Consider the following 21,603-nt stretch of genomic DNA (forward strand, 5'->3'; position numbering starts at 1 on the left):
AACTTTCTACAGGTGTCTTATTGAAAAAAAAAGATAAACAATTTTTACTTCTCATGAAAGGTGACGTAGTTACGCCACAAATACTATTTCTATACGTGGAATTTCTTGATGGTGGAAAGTGGGAAAAACATTTTCCAGTCTTATTTTCTGGAAATATCGGGGGGGGGGGGAATTGCCCGTCATCCGCGTTATGGAAAAGCCGAAGTTCTTACACTCGGGAACTTGTACGTCAACGAGCTCGTGACGTGTGACTTTAAAAGCTCCTCTCCTGTTACAGTTTCCCTATTGTAAACTGAGCTATAATAATAACTGAGCTATAATAATAATAGACGGTCAAATTATAGACTGATGAATGTTTTGTTCTGTACAAGAGCCCTACTTCCTGATTTTAGCAAATATTCAAAGTAATAAACGACAGGAGAAAGAAACGCTACGATTTTCCCATTGATTTTGCGCCTACATGCATCTCTTTAAACGTGAAAGTTTCCATTCCTACAAAGAATCTCCAAAGTTTTTCACATTTTTGAGCTTTCTTGATCAATCTTCTAGTATAAAGAGCTAAAAAATGTAGGTTTATTTAGTCAAGTGACCGCCTAGAGCAAGAGTTGCGTGACAAGTGTAGTTGAGAGACACTTGTCACAGTCGCAGATTTTAAAAGGCATCCAAGACAAAAATACGGTAGTGCCCAAAGATTTTTTAATGATTTTCAGAGATGAAATGGTGGGTTAAAAAGGGTAATGAAGATTAATGTTGTAGCTTTCTGGCAACGGGAGATATTTGACCGCAAAGTTGTCAAATATTTGAATGAATCGAAAAGTCTAAAAGCACAGTCGTTTATTTGCCTCTGTTGATTGACAAGCCGTCAATAAAATTGACTGATACTTGCGGCGGACATTAATTAAGGATGTAAAAATATGTGTGCAAATCCTCAGAGTAATCGGTTCAATACCATCGCAGTGAGAGCTTCATACATTTCACTTATTTTGAGGCGATTTCCTTGGTGAAAACCAAGAAAAACCGGGGGTGGTCTATCTCCCACCGGAAAGAACCAAAACAGAAACCAGTTTGTCTTTTTGAGTTTTGGGGTAGACCCTTTAAACTGGCAAATTTTCACTGAAATAGGTGGGGTGGCATGCAGCACGACTTCCCGGCGCTCGCGTGGACACGCTCTTAAGAGGCTCTCCACGTAAGAACGGATAACGCAAGTTTCTGCCTTTTTAATGCGACCACGACCACGATGATGTATCTTCTCCTCAGTCACTTGAGCGGGACCTATCGTTCCTGTATTTGTCGTGTAGACAACTTTCCATATGGCGAGTGAAGTTTGCTAACCGAGTACTTATATGCATGATGTAGAACTGTCGCTGGGCTGGACTGCTTTTTTCCCACGAGACAAGCTGTGATGGTAGTGGCTGTCGCGTGCGAGGAATTTTCTGGCAACCTCGTCCATCGCAGCATTGCAAGTAGCGAGAATCTCTGTTTGATTAAGGACCTGCAGGAGTCCAAGAAGGACTGGAAAAAGGGTTTCCTGTTAGGGTTAGAATTCTGACGAAGTGATGTTGTCTCCATTTCAGCAGCATGTGCTCCTATGGCTGTTCTTGCATCAGCTTTGGCTGTTCTATAAGATAAAACAATCTTATTCACGGTATGAACGGACATTATTGAACATGTTCAATGTTTCATGTCGTCTCTTTGAAGGAACGATTCAGTAAAGAAAGGGATTCACGAAGGAAAAGAGGGGTAACTGTGCGATCCCATCGAAATCTGCAGCCACCAATACAATCTTTGTCTTAGTTTCGTGCTTGGCATGCGCTTTCGATGCATGACGTGCATTCGAATAAACACCTTGCGTGGTGAGGTATCTTAGAAACAATAAAATATCCAACAAACCTCTCAGAATCCGCCGCTTCCTAGTTGACTGAACCTTTAGTAGAACTGTGCCATCCCAAAACCAACAGTCGCTCAGAATCCTTCTTCCGGCAAGTGGTGCAAAGAACTATAAAATTACATCAATACAACTGATAAATAATTCGTCGTCTTCATCATCGTCATCGTCATCATCTAACTTAGCCTAAATCCTTACTAAGAGAAATACCAGGCGTTTCAAACACATCTAGGAGGCCTATAGTTTCTATCGTGTGTAACAGTTGTCGATATGGTGTGAGATAAAGGAAAAGTGTTTTCGAACCGTAGAGACGAGTAAAAGAGGGACGACATCGCGCGAGGCATGGAGAGGAGATGTAAATGCACCGCTCAGGAATTTTTTTGTTTCCTTCATTGCCACCAACCAGGCTGGCCAGTAGTCTCAGTGTAGCAATAGCATAAAGGAATTAAAGAAATTTCCTTGGTTGATGATAAAAAAACACATTTTTGAATTTACGACTGCGACACCAATAATTAACCAAGGGAAATGGACATGTGACCAACAACAACAAAAACTTATAGGAGTATTGACAATTGAGGAAACAAAACTAGAGAGAGCCACAAGGCTATTGGTACTTACGTGATCCTACAGCGGCGATTTCTTTAAATATAAGTCTTATTTCGTCAGCTATTTGGAAGGTTATGACGTGGCTGCCCGCCACGCTCGTAACTTTCCAGTGTGGCTAGAGTATTGGCACGATCTTGAACCTCTTCGTAGTAAGTGTCTGTGCCTCGAGCAGATGGTTATTCCCTCGAGCTAAATTCTCTACAAATGCTGAATTCCCGCTCTCGCCGTGATTAACTTGGCTTCTGTAACTTCGCTGCATTTTTAAAAGTGGCAGCTAGCCAAATGGGCGAATATATCTGCGTTACACTACTAGAACTGCACGAACTTTGCAGTATTTCGCAAAGAGAACAATTTGGGGGACAATAGAGGAAACACTGTCTCGGATTTGTCTAAAAATCTTGCCGACGAATCTTTTTGTTCCCGACAGATTTTAATTGAATTAGGAAGAAATTAACAAGTTTGTAAAATATTCTTTCGCAAAAAATAGAAATACTGCACAGAACAGTTAAAAAGTTTAATGTATTTGCCATCGAATTTCTTTATCAAAATGAATTAGTAATAAATTGAATTAGGTGAAACAGAAACACACGGCTCTTTTTTAGCGCCTCATAGAAAATGAAAATGGTCATAAAAATATACTACAAAATTTTTGTCTTGAACATACAGAAAAAATTCTTACAATAAGATAGAAACAACTCTTTGTCGTCAAGAAAACACCCAAAAAAAAAAAATGTCCTGGAGTACACATTGCATAACTTCTGTAGCTAATTTGCATAATAAACTAACCATAAGAAAGCTCTCCCTCCTTGTTTGTTCTTCAACACACCTATATCTCGAATACAACGGCGTAAACGTGATAGGATACTTATTTCCAATATACAAACAAACCTCCCATTATTTATTATTTGATTTTAAGGTGGTTCTTGGTCCCGATATAAATAAACTGTCGGACCGTGTTTTATCGAGATAAAAACACTTGAGCGAAATGAACAACTTTATTCATCAGAACAAACTGGATTCCATTAGCGCATTTTGTCTAAAGAAAATGGATCTTGAAATTTTACGTAATGCATTCAAGAAAGGATGCAACAATCGAGTTTCCACATTCTTAAAAACACTTCTTTGAATGGCTAAATGTTGTTACGGAAACTGTTTGTGACGTGTATTGTATATACACGATCGCTGCAGCCAGGAGGCTGCAGTTAATTTGCATATGGGAATTAAAACGTATTTTCCGGAATATTTGAGCCATTTCGTTAAAAAAAAGGCCAAAATGATGATCAATATCCATCTTGATACTCTATATATCAGATACTTGTTCCTGCACCTTTAAGTGTTTTAGGGCTGTTAAACTTTACAAACCGGTCTGTTAGTCGGACTGTGTTATCGTTGGTTTCGATCAAGACGGCGAATATTCCTGAAATTCACAAAGCTCTCTACTGCGCAGGATGAGGAATGCCCAAAAATTTTATTCTATGTTTAACTTGCTGTATCTAAGTAATTTTAAGCTGCAATAGACTTGACTCTAGATCAGGTCCCACATAAGAGAATATATACACTCCTCACAAATTTCAATGCTCACGATAAGGTATTTTGAAAGTCAGCCAGGTGGAAGGCTTTTGATGTGCGTTAACTGACAGTGTTTAACCTGAAGTTTCCGAAAGGAACAGATGGGGGACTTAAATTATCCTAGCATTTGTATAACACTATTGTCGTTTAGAGAAAGAGTTGTTAACATTTTTAGTTTATTGTGATCAAAGAAAGTTATAATCTAATCTATACAAGCGCACGAATATTTTCTGTATTTTGACACCTATAAAGCAATTTTCAAGCCGATAAATTTATCTTCCTTTTAGTCAAAACAATGCTTAACACCTTTTGCTGAGAGTCTTAGCTCTAACTGGTCCGCTATAAATAAACGTTTTCCGAGTTTTGCCGGTACGGTGGCAATTTTCGGCCCCGAGATATGCATCGCTCTGTGCCTTTTCAGAAATTGTTTGGAATTCCTTGGGAAAGATACCGCTCAGGGGCTCACAAATCGGGAACTAAAGAAACGTCAATAATATACCGTGGTTGGTATATCATAGAGGTCTAAGGTTGGTCAGGATGCTAAATGGAACTTTATATCCGGAAATGTTTGTATCCTTGTTGGCAATTTTTGCGCTGAGTAAGTAAACCGCTATGTTTCCGTTTGTTGTTTGTTTTGTCTTTGTTTTTTACCTTTCAACGATTCGCGAGTGAGAAAAAGTTACGCAGAATTCTATAGAATTGACTTTTCACTCTTTCAGAACTAATAAGCTGGTTATGTTATTTCTTAAAGATCGTAGCGAAATGAAACTGCAAAGAAAAGTCATCTAGTGCTCAGTTGTTCAAAGGGTGGATGCGATAATGTGAAATTATTTTAGGAGAAATGAAATATCGCTTACACTTTAGGCTTAAAAGGTTAAAACTTCGGAGAATTTACCGAACGTGAACACAGGCGCTTACCTCACACTTCCTTGCTCGAAAAAAAAAAAACAAGAAAAAATAAAACGAAAAGGTTGAATATAAAACATTTTTAAACGGCTGTGGAGAGACTATAATTTCAGGTATCTGTATAAACATGCAAACGGTGGGCGACGGATTACAGATGACGTCAGAATTTGTTAAAAAATCTACGGAGCCCTGCCAGAAGCTCGTTGGAAAATGTTCGGAAATTTTCGAAAATTGCAAAAAATGTTTCACTATTATTTTACAAAAGATCCTCGGCTAACCGGAAACAGTTTACCCGGTGCCTCAAGCTGTTGACCGGTCAGTTTGGATCATATAAACCAGGGCATAGAATACTATTAAATGAAAGATAACTGTTAGGCCCAGAAGCTCGAAGCAAATTACTTTACTTACTCTTTCCCTACCCTCCAAATTGAAATCTTAACACTATCCAAATCATGAGAAGAAAGCTGAGTCTGTCCCTACCCTCCCCCCCCCCCCCCAGGTCCAAGGCATACTATGGATTATTAATTAACTGCCCTGAATTTGTTTCGGACATAAATGGAAGTTGGCATACAAGCTCACGAAGAAGCAAGTGAAAGATAAAACGAGAGTGCTCAATAAATGAAATACAAAATATTTCTGAAATCTCCGAAACTTTCCGAACATTTTTCGACGTGTTTTTGGCAGTTATGGTAAGATTTGTTTAACGTTATCGTTAATGTTTTAATTAATTATTGTTTTCTTCATGTTACTTTTATTGAGCGCCGTCCGTAGTCCTCCTTCCTCTTTTCACAAAATCCCATGGTAACATAATTTTACACTCATGGTATGCTAACGCGACTTACGCTGATAGGGCATTAATTCTTCAATATAAATTTGTTTGATTTGTGTATTTCTTGGCATTTTAATATTTAATTAGCCTAAGTTCTTAATTTCTGAATAACGTCAAATGCTTTTGCTTATTATTTCGATGGCTGTTATATATCTTGATTTCTTCGCTGAGTATTTTAATAACTTGCTATATACTCCTTTGCCGTCACACAGAAGACATTACTTTAGAACTGTGCACAAAGCTTCACTATGAGCCTGAATTTTTTTAAACTCGAACATTATTTTGTACGCGCCCGAAGGACTAAGGACTGTCTAAAACAACCTAGCGCAAGTTTAGTTTGTTTTGTTTTGCCTTTTTTCAAATGATTCATAATTGTGTTTTCATCTCATTGCAATTCTTTTCAGACGCGTCCTCACATGGTACAAAACGTACCTCACCATGCATATTTATGGTTGAGGTTTATTTTCAACAGAGTTACAGCTTATATGAATGTCCTTGTTCTCTGGATAACGATCGCGACCACCGTGATTGCAAGTCGAGTGGCAGTGAACAAAAGTGGAATTTAACATGTGAAAGATCCAGCGAATTTTTACCTGTGTCCACTGAGTGCTACAGATGTGATCTGGAAAGTATGAAAAAAACCATTTGTGCTGATGTTGTTATCATCAAAGTTACAGGTCACACACCTCACATAATTACTTGCGATAGGAAGAGTTGTCTACTCAACTCTGAAAGCAGGAAAACTAGTGAGTATTACAAAAAGACAACAACAACCCTAAATCTAAACAGTCAACAAATTTTGATTTCCGCAACTCTTGCATTAAACTTTGTGGGTCTTCAACCTACGAGTAATTAACATCCTCGGAAACTAAAACCCAACATGCTTTTGTTAGGGCCTGGAACTTGGACCAGCCCTCTCAGGCAGCTTTCTAATCATGAAAAAGCAACTTCGAGGGAGCACGAAGCTCGGGAGAAAGTGAACTAGGGTTTTTGCATTAGAAGATAAAAATGACAGCAAACGTAGCCTAGAAACAATGAGTTTACTGAACCGAGCCAACACCTAGTAGTGACTAGAAATTGTTTAACATGTGTTACGCTAAAGATAACGTTTCTCTTGAACACAACGTTAATTGTTAAAGAAATAGTAAAATAAAATTCTCAATAATCTGGTTTTGCGGAAAAAGCTACCTGCAGAAACTCAATTCACAGTCCGAAATGCCCTGAGACACAAGGATTCAAATAGCTAGGTAATCGCTTTATTATTGTAGAACTATAACTATTCAAAATCCCATCCCTAATCTTTCATAATACAGATATTTAATTCAGTTAGAGTATTTAAGGCTCGTGTTGATACAAAATATACTTTGCAAGCTTTCTGAGTAACCTGCACTGAGCAATCCATGTCTACTTTTTCGAATAAGTTTTAAACTTTTATCCGTGTTGACCTTGTTTGTTTAACACAATTTCAAAGCAAGTCGCTTGACTTGACTATTTTCTTTTTTTTGACATCACAATCAGCATCATTGTCATCAAAAGTATCATCGAAAGTACCATCGGCAACAACATTATTACTAACATCCTCGTCATCAATAGTATCAAGAGCGGCAACACTAATGACAACATCATCGTCATCAGTATCATCGTCGGCAGCAGACATAGTTTCTCGAACTTCTTTGGCGTCATTAGTTTCTAGGGAAGCAGCACTAATAACAACATCATCGTCCTTAGCATTATCATTGCCAAGAGGAACAGTCTCTCCAACATCCTCGTTATCAGTAGCGTCAAAAGTGGCAACGCCAATAACAACATCGTCATTATCAGCATTATCACCGGAAGCTGTAACAGTTTCTCCCACATCCTCGTCATCAATAGTATCAAGAGTGGTAACACTAATAACAAAATCATCGTCATCAGCATTATCATTGCCAGGAGGAGAAGGTTCTCCAACATCGTGGTCATCAAGAGTAGTAACGCCAATGACAGCATCATCGTCGGCATCATCGTCGGCAGCAGAGATAGTTTCTACAAGATCTTTGTCGTCATTAGGTTCAACGGTATCAAAAACAATAACGACATCATCGTCAGCAGCATTGTCATCGGTAGCAGGAACAGTTTTTCCTACATCTTCGTCATCAATATTATTATCAGTAAAAAGATTATCCCCAGCATCACCTTCACAAATTGTATTATCCGAAGCAGCATTATCACTGACAACTTTGTCGTCAGTAGTATTATCGGCACCAAAGTTCTCACTTGAACCATCGTCATTAATAGTATCATCGGCCGCCATGTTAGCGTCATCATCAATACTATCACCATCTTCAAGAATTTCATCAGGAAGATCATTATTATCAGTACCACCCTCATCAGGAAGATCATCAACAGTATTATCATTTCTAGTGCCTTCAGCAGCAGCTGTAGAACCAACAACAATATCATCACCAATACCAACACCAGCATTTTCTTCAGCGCCATTTTCAATATCACCATCATCACCATCACAAAAGCTGGTAACTTTTTCCTATCTATCTATCGTAATATAATTATTTTCTCGTTTTCCTAGCCTTTTCATGGTTTACAATGATACTTCACTGCACTTTCTTGGTTTCAGGCAAATGATACAGTTTCAGAGCTTGATAGCCTAAATATCACCAGCAACAATTCCTTACAGGTATGTGGTTTCACTTGTGGTATAAAACGCCATCTTTTTAATCTAAAAGTGTAACGAAAGAGCAACTGCAAGCTTCGAATTGATTTGAAGGTGGTATAAAATATAATACATAAGTTCAAAAATTTCCACGCAAAGATAAAATATCTTCTACCTTTAGTTGTAGAGTGATGAGTGCCCGAAACATTTTTGTAAGTGATCTTTTCCTTCACTTTTCTTAATGAAAAAAAAAAAGCCTTACTCAGAGGAACAATTGAGAAACATATATTTTAAGACATATCAGAAAGTCAGATATACAGACTTGCTCAAATCTCCTCCGGTATAATTTTTGCGAAAGTTGTCGCTTTTAAACCAAATGCTCCTCTTAATGCTGCATTTGTCAATTATCACAATAAATTAATTTACATCTCATTGTGATTAATCTGGGATAAGGTAAAAAAAAAACAACTAAATAATGTGTACTTTATGGACTTACAGGAAGCTGTAAATGTGTTTGAAAACTTTATCACTAAATATCGAGAGATGACCCTCGGAGAAGAACAGCCTGGGGTAGATAAGCTCAGAACTGAGTCTATTTTTAAGGTGGCAGTCGCCTTTGAGAAAGTTGCTCTTAGCTATGGCAAATACCATCTAAGTGGAACAAAGGGTTCAAAAAGGATCGTTCGCGACAACATATGTGAGTATTTACATGGCTATCTTTTCAGATTTGTGATAATCGATCACTTGTTCGGTAGCTGTCTGACTAATCGAGAGAGTAACTGAGTAACTTACTATTCGACTTACTGACTGACTGGCTGACAGTGACTGACTGTCTCTCTGAAGCTCTGGGAGATTGAATGACTAACTGATTTAATGACAGAAAAAAAGACTGAATGAATTTTGTTTGTTAATTTCATAAATCTGACAGTCACTTATATTAACATTATTTTTTTCCTTTCTTTCGAGAGTCCTTGGTATTGAAAAAGGTTATAGAAAATATGCAAGTAACTTCTATCTGGAGAAACAGGAATGGAAAGCATCTATCAATATTTCCTCAGGGAATATTGCCGAGAATGGTTTGTATACATTGTCATTATTTTTTTACATTCAATACCCGTTAATTCTTTGACTCATCAGTGTCTTATTAAATAATCATCAAAGTTACTTTGATTAACTCGTATCTGTACAACATCTTCAAGAGAGTGCAGTGATTGGAAACTTACATTAGCCGACATTTAACCTACGTGGGATTTTGTTCTGCTCTCTTTTAGGATCAGTAATAGTTGGGTGTGTGTACAAGGATCTACATGATTTAATCCAAAAAGGTCATGATAAAACAAGGTACGTGAATGGCTTAAACACCTGATATTAGCTGGTAGTAAGAAGATAGTTTTTATGCACTATAGACATAGTTTCGAAGAATAAATTTTTTTATAAACATTCATCTTCCGATCGTGCATCCCTCCGTCCTTCTTCACAAAAAACCCCATGGATGGAAAATTGAAATAGTAGAAACGTGCAACGGTAAGTAGACCCCACCATTTTTGTATATTTATCCTTACGATTTTTTTTTTCTGTCCCGCTGAAATAAAATCGATTCATTGCTGTGGAAAAAAGTTTATTTCTTTATTGCGTTATATTAATTGAAATCAGTTTAAGGCTCGTCACTGGCTGCCATTCGCTTGATCATGAGTTCCACAGCGCTATCGGAAACAGAGAGTCAGTCGAAAATAATATTATTTTTCACTTTTGTTTTTGTTTACCCTCCCCATTAAAATCGCCTTGGCCATCCGATGGAGCACATTTTCACAAGAATTCTTTGGCGGTTCATGGCTCTATGTTATAGTGATTTATGAATGTCTTGGACATGTTGAGTTGTTCATGCGATCGATGCAATTCGTTCCGGCACTTCTCCATATGAACCAAATAATGGAAGTGTCTGCTTCAAATACTTAAAACTTGTTTGTGGCCAAATGTTTCATGCAACTTTGTTTTTGTGATCAGGAGGAAATTGATAATTATAAAACATCGCTACGAGCTTCGGTTTTTAAAATTGACCTCGTAGTATTATTGCAAGAATGAGAGTACATTGACTGTGCAATTATTACTCCAGCTTTACGTTAGGTAACATGCGTACTGCGTTAGCTTTTGTATTCGATGGTTGACACGCTTTGCGTGTTTGCCTACTCACGCTTCATTGCTAAACGGCGCACGCTCGATTGTTTGTAGTTTGTTATATGAAAGAATAGCATACATAAGCTCATTAAAGGGTGCTCTAGCGTGCTAAGCAAGCGTGTTATAGCCAGTTTATTTTGTTTTCTAGTGGAAGCGTGTTGAGAGCGTGCTATAACCTTTGTCCCTTAGATCATATGGAGGCTCACAGGCAGTATTTTGTTTACTTGTTTAGGCATGTGGTAACTAGGATTATGATGGCTGCTATGGATCCCAAACCAGAAAACTTACAAGAAAATGTAATCTTGAAGTTCAAGAACCTGAAGGTAATTACAACGAAAGCAAAATTATATTTATTCGGTTCAGTTTAGATCAGTTTCAGTTTTTATAAGTTCAGTCTTAGTTGCTGCATCATTTCAAATAGATTTAACCGGAATCTTCTTTCAGAATGACCCAAGTGAGAAGCATTGCATGTTCTGGAGTGGCCTCAGCAATAGGTAAAACGGGAAAACATCTGACATCACCATCACAAACAGTAATACCACACAAAATAATCCATTGTTCCATCCTTTTTTCTGAATTGATTGAATCTCGAATTGCAAGGAAAAATTAACATCACTGATCACAGGTTCACGTAACGGTCCAACTGATGGGAGTGGTCTTGAAAGGAAGTGCGAACTGTGATTGTTGATAATAAATGACGTTTCCTCAACCAGAGCAGAAGTCTGATCGATAAGTTTTTATAAGGTATTAATCAAGGGACTGTACTTTGAGAGTTTACCTCGATTTCCTACACCAGTTATCACCCCAACTTACCCTTGTTTCGGAGTGGTGAACTCAAAATCCATCAGAGCCAAAAGCTAAGCGTGACGTTAAAAAGACACAAATAAGCCATGTCGCAAGCAGGCAAATTGATTTTGCTTATCAACTCTGAATTCAGTCTTCTATATCCAACCGGCTTAAGTGAATAATCCCAGTAAGTAGAGTGAGAAGCTATTTAAGATTTCATCATATTAATTGCCTATTACTTTAAGTATTTAATGGTTTAATTATCTCGTTATATTTTTCAGTCAAGATGGATTTTCGAAAAATGGATGTCATGTAGTTACATCCCAAAGCAACTCAGAAGAAACAGTCTGCAGCTGCAATCATTTGACTCATTTTGCTGTCTTAGTTGACTACAGAAGTGACAGTGTGGTATTACGTTTTTCAATATTGTTTTAAGCATTGCTCGTATGTTCATTAAATTGATAAAGATGTTATTCCCTCTGTTTCTGATTTGTTACACAGCTGTCCCAGAAGGACGAAGATATCCTGGAGATTATCACCTACCTAGGATTAAGCCTTTCCATCATCGGAATGATTCTAACTATAATCATGTATTCCTTGTTCGCGTGAGTAATCAATGTCAAGTTTCTTATGCCTTTGATTGGTTGAAACTATCAAAGAAATATATAGAAATCACCGTGGTATATTTTTTTTCTTAAATTAGAGATGTTCATCAACCTCTCCCTCAAATACGACTGAGTCTCGCTGCATCGCTCGGAGCTGGTCAAATAAGCTTTCTCGCTGGAATGCACGCCGTGGATAATCCAGTGAGTAACTTCTACTCACATTCACATTACTTAAACTTATTACTGGCCTCACCATCAACATTAACAGGACCTTTTTTTAAATATTTTGGTATCTATTTCGAACTTGAAATTTATTAAATGACATTATAATTAAATTTTTAAAATTTATGAAGAACGAGAAAAAGAAAAGAACATGAAAAATATTTTTCCTTTCTTGCAGGCCATTTGCATCACCTCGGCAGTTCTTACACAGTACTTCCTGATGGCTGCTTTCTGCTGGATGCTAGTGGAAGGAATCTACTTTTACTTGTTTATTGTGAACGTTTACAACATCAGCAATAGGTTGATAGTGTATCACGTCATGTCATGGGGTATTCTCCTTTAATCTATAATGACTTTTATTATTGTTAGCGCTGATCTACTGTATTTTGAATCGATTTATTGCTGATATGATTTCACGCTAACTTTGACCTCTCCCTCTCTTTATGTTAAGGTTTCCCCGTCATTATGGTCAGCACTTCTCTCAGCATCGCAATTGGAAAAGGAGGGATTCAAAGCTACACCAGCAATAAATAGTAAGAAACAAAGTTTACGTTAATTTTACCTTCTGTTTTGCTTCCTCTCCATGTTTTGGTTTATCTCTGATTTGGGTTTCCTTTTTTTTTTTTTTTTATTAAATCACTTATATTTGTTTTTCGTTTTGCTGAAACCTGTCTTTTTGCTTTTTCTGCGAAGTTGTTCAGTTCCTCTTTCGTTCTTTCTCCCCCAACCCCTTTCCGCCTTCAAATACTACCATCTCTTTAAGTCTTTTTTTCTGTGTTTCTTTAGGAAGCATGACGCACTATTTGTCCACATTCCCCCTGATATTTTTTTTGTTTTTCCTTTTTGTTTTATTCTATCGTCATTTTAGTTGTTCTCAATTATGAGCTGTGTTTTGATTTTCGTTTGATTTGGTTTGAGATTTTTTGCCAGTTTCTCGTTCCCTCAGCTTTGTCTTTCCTCTTTTCTTCTTTTTTAGTTGTTGGTTGTCGTCAGCTTATGACTTGATCTGGATGTTTGTCGCATTTCTGACGGCAACTGGAGTTGTAAGCTTAAAATCATATTTTGCAATTCAATATCAAAACTGCAACTTTATAATAAGATACTTGACCTATAGCACATGCACGTTGCTTCTTTGTTGTTTTTTTTTACTCTAATTTATTTATATCTATATTTTCATTTTAGTTTTTGTTTCGCTTTGATTTTTTAGCTTGGCATTTTTATACTCGTACGTGTCACAAGGGAGTTGAACACGTTGCCGCAAATAGGAGCCAACAAGATTCAGCGAGTCCGGTTAGATGGAGCGTTATATCGTTTCTTTTTTTTGTTAATTGTTTCAAAAGGATTTTAATTGGGCAACTATCCACTTCAGTAGCTGTTAACTTATCTTCCGGACATCTTTTCTTAACTTGATTAAAATTGGCACATAGATATACGAGACATTAAATGACAAGGGAAGTGTGGTTTAAGGGTTGATATTAGCTGAGGGAGAATTCAGGCTTCTAAGTTGAAGAAGGAGAGTTTAGTAAACTCACTATTTATTTTCCAATAGAATCTTATTTTCTATTCTCCTGCCATGTTTGATAATCAAGGGCAAGCCAAAAATTAAAGTGGAAAAGTGAGAAATCTAAAAACGTTCACCATGTTAAATGGGGTCACTACCCTTTCCCCGCCCCAGCAGCGACATTTGCATACGTATCCCATAATTTTAACATCATCTTTTAGACGACCTGACAGGCTATCTATCTTTCCAAAATAGCGTAAAGCAAGGGTTCAGGGTTCCAACCACCCCTCACCCCGCCATCTCGTACCAAAGTTGTAGTAAGGGTGCACCTGTACGTTCGAGGGTTAAGATGGCACCATTTGCATGATTTTATATTTGATTATGACGATGAGAGCTAAAGTTATTTGAAAACTGGAAGTAATTATCATTTGTCCTCTTTTAGACTTGGCATCAGAACATGTGTTCTGATGATTCCCCTTCTTGGCATCATGTGGTTGTTTGGTCTTCTGTCGCCACTACACAAGGCTTTCACTTACATCTTCACCATTCTCAACTCTACTCAGGTTTGCTGTAAATTTCCTTGGTAAAATCAAGATAGCCTTGCTAATAAAAGTTAGAGCTTGAAGCTTCTAAAAACACGAAAAAAATCCATCTATCAGTCAATCAATGTAGTAATAAGACCGTCAGTCTCTAGTTAGTCCTTCCTCCTATCCATCGATCAGTCATTCCTTCAGTTTTTTAATCATTTTGATAGCCTTTTAGCTAATTAATAATATCATCAGTCAGTCAATCCTTCGACCGTCTGTTTTTCTCCCTTCAAAAACTTATAAGTAAAGTTGAGTTGAGTTAATAACTGCCCTGTTTCGCAAACATCTTTTTACTTGTCATGATATTATATTTAAAACAAAAAAAAATGACTTATTATCCATAATTATATTTGTATTGTAGGGTGTCCTGATTTTCATCCTGCACTGTCTGAGAAATAGTCAGGTAAGATCGAAACTAAAAAAAAATTATCTTAACATTTTGCAAATCGTGACAGAATGTGGCCCACTTGAATAACCGGATTCTGGAACTCAGCAACTGATTCATGTTACCTTATGTTTATAAACAGATAAGGGAGCGATTGCGAGGCAAAATTAAAACAGCGATTGATCAGATTAGAGCTCCAATGAAAGCTCGAACGAACGCTGTTTTCCCATCTCCAAACGACAGACGCTTAACCAAATGTTAAGATGAATCCAACTGATGGTGGTGCAGTTTGGGCAAATAAATTGCATCCATTCGACTAATATGAATTGAAATAGGAATATCATTAAGTAATGGATTCAATAGGCGGCGGGTCAAAGCCGATTGTTATGTACTATGAATTTTTAGGCCACGATAATTCTGCAGTCGCAACTAATCAGTCTCCATTGTCCTTCTGCTTAGTTGAATTGTTTTTGTAAATTAGAAAAAAGGAAAATAAGTCTTTCATGGGGAGGCAGAGGCTGGAGACGATTTTTTATCAGAGTAATTAAGTGACTCAGCCTATCGCAGTCTTAAACTGAAGTAAGTTCGGGGATTAGGTCTGAGTCAATAGAACGGTTAACCACTCGGCAATTCAACATCATTTATTTAGCTAAATATGTGAAAGCTATATACTTTACTTATGTATGAATCGGAGCCAGATGTTAGCCGGATTACGTACATTTTAGGATAGACTTATAGACATTATTGTACAGAGCAAGACTCCACTACGCTTTGAAAAGCTTTACGTTATATTGTTATCGTTAGACAGGAAAATAAAATGCTACTAAAAAGAGAAAAAATTGACGGTTGTCTGTAACAAGAGTTTACCCAAATGCATTAATGCGAAATAAAACTATTCCTGGTTCCCAATCCTTGACATCAAAAAATTTATTGCATGGCTAAAGTCATGTTGGGAAGAACGGTGCAAGGAGGGTACTAAATAATGGGGACTGTTTCCTTTAAGATACCATGCAACCGGGGTGGGCAGAACTCTATAGGTCAGGCGTTACCAGAAACGTTTGCTTATAAGACAAGGCGGCGTGAACGAGGAAAATGCCCCCTTTTAAATGCATTCCAGGTCATCTATTGCTTATTGAGGCGACAAGGTTTGAAAAATCGGAACAGCATATTCATTAGTACATCTTGTCCAGCTGGTGTTAAACCTTACTAGGTGGGCCTTAAGACATTATTTAACCGGGGAAATGCGGTGGAATAGAACCTTTCTCTACCACCATCCAAGAAAGGTGGCTGGTAAAAATGTCTCCGAGTAACTAAGGGTGACCCACAGCTAATGACATTCTCCAATCACGGGGTGTGGTTTCAAATTGTTCTTAGCGAAATATATTTGTAATAATGATCCTTCAAATATCTCTGCTCGCGCTCAATTGGCCCAAACGCGGTGGGTGATATTCGAGAATATTATCAAAGCGATATTCCCCAATGTTTAAAGTTTATGTCCAGTGCGATAAGTTTTCGTTTCAAAATGAGAGAGGGTTTCTGGTTGTTGCAGAAGAAGGGGAATTTTTTTTTGTTCATCAAGTCGTACCTGAGGATACCCAAAGAAAACAAAAGAAAACATCCCGAAGTAAGCAAGGGAAATATGTACGGATATCGGGAGCTGTATGACATTACGATGACATTATCTGTTACAAGATGCAAATAATTTTCGTGACCAAAACTCTAGGAAAACTGTTAGCCGACTGGCCAAATTAAATAGAGGCTACTTTTTATATATACAGATATACCTTTGTCAAGGCAAAGCTCGAAATTTCTCTTCTAAAATCGGTTCCTTTCGTAACAACCTCCGATATCGTTGTATTTTGGAAATATTTCCACACGAGAACACTATGAGGAGCTGAATCGGTCACATAGACTAGAGCCCTAATTTAGTGCTCTGAGGAAAGCCCGGACAGGAAAGGCCCCATGATAGAAAGCCAGCTGCCACGAGTTTATTTATTTAGGCATGTGCAGACTAGGATTATAATGGCAGCTATGGATCCTAAACCTGTAAAGTTGCAAGACAATATATAATTTTGACGTTCAAGAACCTGAAGGTAACAACGAAAACAAAGTTATACTTAGTGGGTTCAGTTTAGATCAGTTTCAGTTGAAATTAGTTTCGGCTTAGTTGATGCATCATTTAAAAGAGATTAAACTTGAATCAATTCTCAGAATGACCCAAGAGAGAAGCATTGTATGTTCTGGACTTGCCTGAGCAAAAGGTAAAAAGGGAAAGCAACTGACATTACCATCACCAATAATAATATCACATAAAATAATCCATTTGTTCCTCGCTTTTTTCTGGATTGACTGAATTTCTTATTGCAAGGAAGACTTAATATTATCGATCACACGATCACTTGTTCGTGTAACGGTCCACCTAGTAGGAGCAGTCTTGAAAGGAAGTGCGGAATGTGGTTGTTGATAATTGGCAGAAGTCTGACCGATGAGTTTTCACAAGATATCAATAAAGGGACTATACTTTGAGTGTTAATCTCGATTTCCTCCGCTGGTTATCACCCCTATTTAACCTTGATTCTAAGTGGCGAACTCAAAACCCACCAAAGCCAAAAGCCAAGCGATACGTTGAAAAGACATAAATAAGCCTTGTCACGAGCAATCAAATTGATGCTGCTTACCAGCTCTGAATCCAGGCTTCGATATCCAACCGGCTTAAGCGAATAATCCCAGTAAGTAGAATAAATAATGTTTCAGATTTCATCGTATAAATTTCCCATTATTTTAAGCATTTTATGGTTTAATTATCTCGTTATATTTTTCAGTTAAGATGGATTTTCGAAAGATGGATGTCATGTAGTTACATCCCGAAGCAACTTAAAAGAAACAGTCTGCAGCTGCAATCATTTGATTCATTTTGCTGTCTTAGTTGACTACAGAAGTGACAGTGTGGTATTACGTTTTTCAATATTGCTTTAAGTATTGATGATCATATGTTCGTTAAGTTGATAACGATGTTATTCCCTCTGTTTCTGATTTGTTACACAGCTGTCCCAGAATGACGAAGATATTTTGGAGATCATCACCTATATAGAATTAAGCCTTTCCATTATCGGAATGATTCTAACCATAATCATTTATTCTTTGTTTACGTGAGTAATAAATGTCAAGTTTCTTATGCCTTTGATTGGTTAAAACTATCAAAGAAATATAGAAATCACCGTGGTATATTTTCTTCTTAAATTAGAGATGTTCATAAACCTCTCACTCAAATACGACTGAGTCTCGCCCCATCGCTCGGAGCTGGTCAAATAAGCTTTCTCGCTGGAATGCACGCTATGGAAAACCCAGTGAGTAACTTCTACTCACATTCACATTAATTAATCTTATCACTGCCTCATCATAAACATTATCACGACCTTTCTTTTTTATAATTTTTTTGGTATGTAGTTCGAATTTGAAATTTATTAAATGAAACTATTATTAATTTTTTTAGAATTTATAAAGAACGAGAAGAAGAAAAGAGCTGGAAAAACCTTTTTTTTCCTTTTTTTCAGACCATTTGCATCACAGCGGCAGTTGTTACACAGTATTTCCTGATGGCCGCTTTCTGCTGGATGCTAGTGGAAGGAATCTACTTTTACTTGTTTATTGTGAAAGTTTACAACATCAGCAATAGGTTGATAGTGTATCAGGTCGTGGCATGGGGTATTCTCCTTTAATCTATAATTACTTTTATTACTGTTAGCACTTACCTATAGTATTTTGAATGGATTTATTGCTGATATGATTTCACGCCATCTTTGACCTCCTGCTCTCTTTGTGTGTGAAGGTTTCCCCGTCATTATGGTCAGCACTTCTCTCAGCATCGCAATTGGAAAAGGAGGGATTCAAAGCAACACCAGCAACAAATCGTGAGAAACAAAGTTTACGTTAATTTTACCTCTTATTTTGCTTCCTCTCATTGTTTTGGTTTATCTGTGATTCGGTTTCCTTTGTTTAAAGAAAAAATTAAAAAATTAAAGAAAAATTACTTATATTGTTTTTCGTTTGGCTGAAACCTGTCTTTTTGTTGTTTTTGCTAACTTGTTTATTTGCTCTTTCGTTCTTTCTCTCACACTCCTTTTCAGCCTTCAAATACCATCATCTCTTTAATTCCCTTTTTCGTTTTTCTTTTGGCAGCATAGCGCACTACTTGTCCACATTCCCCCTGATATTTGTTTGTTCTTCCCTTTTTTTTATTCTATCGCCGTTTTAGTTGTTCTCAGTTATGAGCTGTGATTTGATTTTCATTTAATTTTGTTTAAGACTTTTTGCTAGTTTCTCTTTCTCTTAGCTTTTTCTTTCCTCTTTTCATCTTCTTTAGCTGTTGGTTGTCGTCAACTTATGACTTGATCTGGATATTTGTCGCATTTCTGACGGCAATTGGAGTTGTAAGCTTAAAATCAGATTTTGCAAGTCAATATCAAAATTGTAACTTTATAATAAGATACTTGATTATAGCACATGCACGTTGCTTTATTGTCGTTTTTCTTTTCTTTTCTATATATTCATTTCTTCATTTATTCACTTTTTGTTTTGCGTTGATTTTTTTAGCTTGGCAGTTTTATACTCGTACGTGTCACAAGGGAGTTGACCACGTTGTCGCAAACAGGAGCCAATAAGGTTCAGCGAGTCCGGTTAGATGGAGCATTATATTTTTTTATTAATTTTTTCAAAAGGATTTTAATTGGGCAACTGTCCACTTCAGTAACTGTTAACTTATCTTGCAGACATATATTCTCTGACAACTTAATGAAAATTGGCATATAGATATACGAGACATTAAATGACAAGTGAAGCGTGGTATAAGGGTTGATATTAGCTACGGGAGAATTCAAACTTCTAAGTTGAAGAAGGAGAGCTTAGTAAACTCACTATTTATTTTCGGATCGAGTCTTATTTTCTTTTCTCATGCCAAGTCTGATAATGATGGGCAAGCCAAAAATTAAAGTGGAAAAGTGAGAGATGTAAAAACGTGCACCATGTTAAATAGGGTCATTACCCTTTCCCCGCCTCAGAAGCTGCATTTGCATATGTATCCCATAATCTCAACATCGTTTTGTAGACGAACTAACAGGCTATCTATAAAAGGTGAAAACTTTTCAAAATATCGTAAATTAAAGGTTCCGGGCTCCAACAACCCCCCCCCCCCCCCTCCGAGGGTTGACAGGGCACCATGTGCATGAGCTTTTATTTGGTTCTAACGTTGAGATAAAGTTACCTGAAAACTGGAATCAACTATTATCTGTCCTCTTTTAGACTTGGCATTAGAACATGCGTTCTGATGATTCCCCTTCTTGGCATCACTTGGTTGTTTGGTCTTCTGTCGCCACTACACAAGGCTTTTACCTACATCTCCTCCATTCTCAACTCCACTCAGGTTTGCTGTAAATTTCCTTTGTTAAATGAGGATAGCTTTGCTAATAAAAGTTAGAACTTGAAGCCTCTAAAAACGCGAAAAAAAATCCATCTATCAGTCAATCGATGTAGTAATAAGACCGTCAGTTTCTAGTCAGTCCTTCCTCCTATCCATCTATTAGTCATTTCTTCCGCAAAGGTCTCTTTATGTGTCATGATATAACATTAAAATAAAAAAAGTGACTTATCATCCATAATTATATTTTTATTGTAGGGTGTTCTGATTTTCATCCTGCACTGTGTGAGAAATAGTCAGGTAAGATCAAAACCTAAAAAAGAAAAAAAAATACCAATACGGAATGTGGCCGGATTTTAGAACTCAGCAACCGATTCATGTTACGTCATGTTTATTAACAGATTAGGGAGCGATTGGGTGACAGAATTAAAACAGTGACGATTGGTCAGATTGGAGCTTGAATGAAAAGCGAGAAAGAACGCTGTTTCCCATCTCCGAACGACAGAAGCTCAACCAAAAAGAATGTAAAGATGAATCCGACCGGTGCAGTTTGGGCAACTAAATTGCATCCATGCAGCGAATATGAGTTGAAATAAAAATATCATTAAGTAATGGATTCCAATAAGCTGCGGGTAAAGGCCAATTGTTATGTACTGTGATTTTTTTGGGCCACGATAATTCTCCAGTCGCAACTGATCAGTTTCCATTGTCCTTCTGCTTGGTTGGATTGTTTGTTTGTTTGTTTTTTTTTAATTAGAAATTAAATTAATTAGAAAAAAAAGAAAATAAGTCTTTCATGGGGAGGTAGAGTTGGGTGACGTTGGGTGATCCGGCCTATCGTTGTCTTAAGCTGAAGTAAGTTAGAAGATTAGGTCTGAGTCAATAGAACAGTTAACCCCTCGCAATTCAACATTATCTATTTAGCTAAATATGAGTGCTACAAACTTTACTTATATATCAATCCCAGCCAGATGCTGGATTACGTACATTTTAGGATAGACTTTTAGACATTATTATACAGTGCAAAAGACTCCAACAAGCTTTGAAAAGGTTATACTGTTATCGATAGACAGGAAAATAAAAAAAAAAATTTGTAGAAATGTCTCCAAGTAACTTAGGGTGACCCACAGCTTGTGGCATTCTCCAATCTTGTGGTGTGGTTCAAATAGTTCTTAGTGAAATATATCTGTATTAATGATCCTTCGAATATCTCTGCTCGCGCTCAATTAGCCCAAACGGAGAACGTGACCGAATATCTCCCAACTGAAATAGGGAGAATATCACCTAGGCGACATTCCCCAATTTTCAAAGCTTACGTCCACTGGGATAAGTCTTTGTTCAAAATTAATTCGAGATGAGAGAGGGTTTGTGGTTGTTACAGAAGAAGGGAAATCTTTTTTTTGTTCATTAAGTCGTACCAGAGAATACCCAAAAGAAAACAAAAGAAAACATCCTGCAGTAGGCAGGGAAAATATGTACGGATATCG

The 21,603-nt window shown here is 37.2% G+C and overlaps 2 protein-coding genes across 2 annotated transcripts; both read left to right on the top strand.

Annotated features, from left to right (window-relative positions):
- The first annotated feature begins 6,467 nt into the window (after positions 1-6,467).
- LOC131795162 (adhesion G protein-coupled receptor L4-like) lies at positions 6,468-15,462 on the top strand. Its single transcript, XM_066173366.1, has 18 exons — positions 6,468-6,541; positions 7,314-8,251; positions 8,407-8,466; positions 8,941-9,139; positions 9,411-9,518; positions 9,714-9,783; positions 10,850-10,940; positions 11,062-11,111; positions 11,685-11,811; positions 11,905-12,008; positions 12,107-12,209; positions 12,409-12,559; positions 12,682-12,763; positions 13,207-13,273; positions 13,438-13,520; positions 14,174-14,294; positions 14,680-14,721; positions 14,846-15,462. Exons 2-18 carry the CDS (start codon positions 7,409-7,411, stop codon positions 14,963-14,965), a joined length of 2,421 nt encoding a protein of 806 aa, XP_066029463.1. The 5' UTR covers positions 6,468-6,541; positions 7,314-7,408; the 3' UTR covers positions 14,966-15,462.
- Positions 15,463-17,817: 2,355 nt separating this feature from the next.
- LOC131795156 (adhesion G-protein coupled receptor D1-like) lies at positions 17,818-20,577 on the top strand. The gene is made up of 9 exons (XM_059112727.2): positions 17,818-17,852; positions 17,948-18,050; positions 18,258-18,408; positions 18,533-18,614; positions 19,067-19,133; positions 19,297-19,379; positions 20,002-20,122; positions 20,375-20,416; positions 20,518-20,577. Exons 1-9 carry the CDS (start codon positions 17,818-17,820, stop codon positions 20,575-20,577), a joined length of 744 nt encoding a protein of 247 aa, XP_058968710.2.
- The last annotated feature ends 1,026 nt before the right edge of the window (positions 20,578-21,603 follow it).

Source organism: Pocillopora verrucosa, chromosome 10 (assembly GCF_036669915.1).
Source record: "Pocillopora verrucosa isolate sample1 chromosome 10, ASM3666991v2, whole genome shotgun sequence".
NCBI classification, from domain to species: Eukaryota; Metazoa; Cnidaria; class Anthozoa; order Scleractinia; family Pocilloporidae; genus Pocillopora; species Pocillopora verrucosa.

Excerpts from the sequence above, each read along its gene's own strand:
- LOC131795162 (XM_066173366.1), top strand. The coding sequence starts at position 7,409 with ATGACAACATCATCGTCATCAGTATCATCGTCGGCAGCAGACATAGTT. Across the intron at positions 8,252-8,406 it reads CATCACCAATACCAACACCA|GCAAATGATACAGTTTCAGA; the intron begins GCATTTTCTTCA and ends TCTTGGTTTCAG. Across the intron at positions 14,722-14,845 it reads ACTGTCTGAGAAATAGTCAG|ATAAGGGAGCGATTGCGAGG; the intron begins GTAAGATCGAAA and ends GTTTATAAACAG.
- LOC131795156 (XM_059112727.2), top strand. The coding sequence starts at position 17,818 with ATGATTCTAACCATAATCATTTATTCTTTGTTTAC. Across the intron at positions 18,409-18,532 it reads GTATCAGGTCGTGGCATGGG|GTTTCCCCGTCATTATGGTC; the intron begins GTATTCTCCTTT and ends TTGTGTGTGAAG. Across the intron at positions 19,380-20,001 it reads AATAAGGTTCAGCGAGTCCG|ACTTGGCATTAGAACATGCG; the intron begins GTTAGATGGAGC and ends GTCCTCTTTTAG.